Source organism: Cryptomeria japonica, unplaced genomic scaffold (assembly GCF_030272615.1).
Source record: "Cryptomeria japonica unplaced genomic scaffold, Sugi_1.0 HiC_scaffold_27, whole genome shotgun sequence".
Lineage (NCBI taxonomy): Eukaryota > Viridiplantae > Streptophyta > Pinopsida > Cupressales > Cupressaceae > Cryptomeria > Cryptomeria japonica.
In genome coordinates, this window is record NW_026728849.1 from 1,281,880 (window position 1) to 1,283,265 (window position 1,386).

Consider the following 1,386-nt stretch of genomic DNA (forward strand, 5'->3'; position numbering starts at 1 on the left):
AATCACGTTCTAATTTCTGTGAAAGACAGATATCCTGTTTAAGGTAAAGATTGACCTAATTTCACCGTCTCTGCCACGCCATAAGACTTTGAATGCGTGATTTGAGTAAAAACTATAACTCACGACTCCCTGTATAAATGGGTTATTACATCACATTCTATTCCATCTCAATCTTCATTTACGAACCGATTATTCAGTTAGAACGTAAACGTTTCCTTTGCTTTTGATTCAGCAAAAGGCTCTCGATCTTCAATATGTCGAGTTTGATGGGCATGAAAATGAGCGCACTGCTTGTCGTTCTACTGTTTCTGTTTACTGTCCATGTCTCCGCTCGATATCACCCCCAAAATCCTGCGAAAAACAATAATGTTTTTATAAGTATGGAGCAATTAGATAACTGTGCAAACTGCAAGGGCAACGGTGAAGACCCAAAACCCTGCTGTTCGTCACCCTCGAATAAGGCTGTTTTCTCACAACAGCTAGATGACTGTCCGAATTGTGAAAGCAATGGTAGAGACCCAAGACCCTGCTGCCACCGCTCCAACAAGGTTGCTGGCAAAACCAATAATGTTCTTGCAGGCATGGAGCAGTTAGCTGACTGTGCAAACTGCAAGGGTAACGGTGAAGACCCAAGACCCTGCTGTTCGTCACCCTCGAATAAGGCTGTTTTCTCACAACAGCTAGATGACTGTCCGAATTGTCAAAGCAATGGTAAGGACCCAAGACCGTGCTGCCACCCCTCCAATAAGGTTGCTGGGAAAACCAATAATGTTCTTGCAGGCATGGAGCAGTTAGCAGGCTGTGCGAACTGTGAGGGCAATGGTGAAGACCCCAGACCCTGCTGCCACGCCTCCAACAAGGCTATTTTCTCCGGATAAAACTCGGCGTATGGCTGGCTTGGATCTCAGTTAATATTCGTTTCTCTTTTCTAATCCGTTGTCAGTAGGCGTTCCACACAAATAAAACCTCTTACATTCCACAAATGTTCAGCTTCTTCTGGAGCACCAAATGTGAATCAAAGTGCACTATCACATGTAATTTCACGTTGATAGGAAAGCTGGTTGATCAGCTAATTCCTGATGTCTTAAAGTTGATTTATTTTAAAGTTTCAAATATATAAGAATGAGAAATTTAGAGAAGATTGTTGATATTGCATGATAGAAATGATCAAATACATACCAAAAATCATAATCAAATGCATAAGAATGATAAACATAGAATTGGATGATTATAAAACAATGCGTGTCTATGTGAATAAGGTGGTAGATAGGTGCATAGAAATGCTTATAATTGGATGGGTAGAAAAGATGGATTTTGTTGGTATTGCACATAAGAAATTATCTAATAAATACCGCAAATAAAATTTCAATCAAGTGAACAATATAA

General features: G+C 40.2%; 1 protein-coding gene across 1 annotated transcript; it reads left to right on the forward strand.

Annotated features, from left to right (window-relative positions):
* Positions 1-380: 380 nt before the first annotated feature.
* On the forward strand, positions 381-878 carry LOC131861585 (uncharacterized). The gene has a single exon (XM_059214935.1). The coding sequence runs from the start codon at positions 381-383 to the stop codon at positions 876-878; it is 498 nt and encodes a 165-aa protein (XP_059070918.1).
* The last annotated feature ends 508 nt before the right edge of the window (positions 879-1,386 follow it).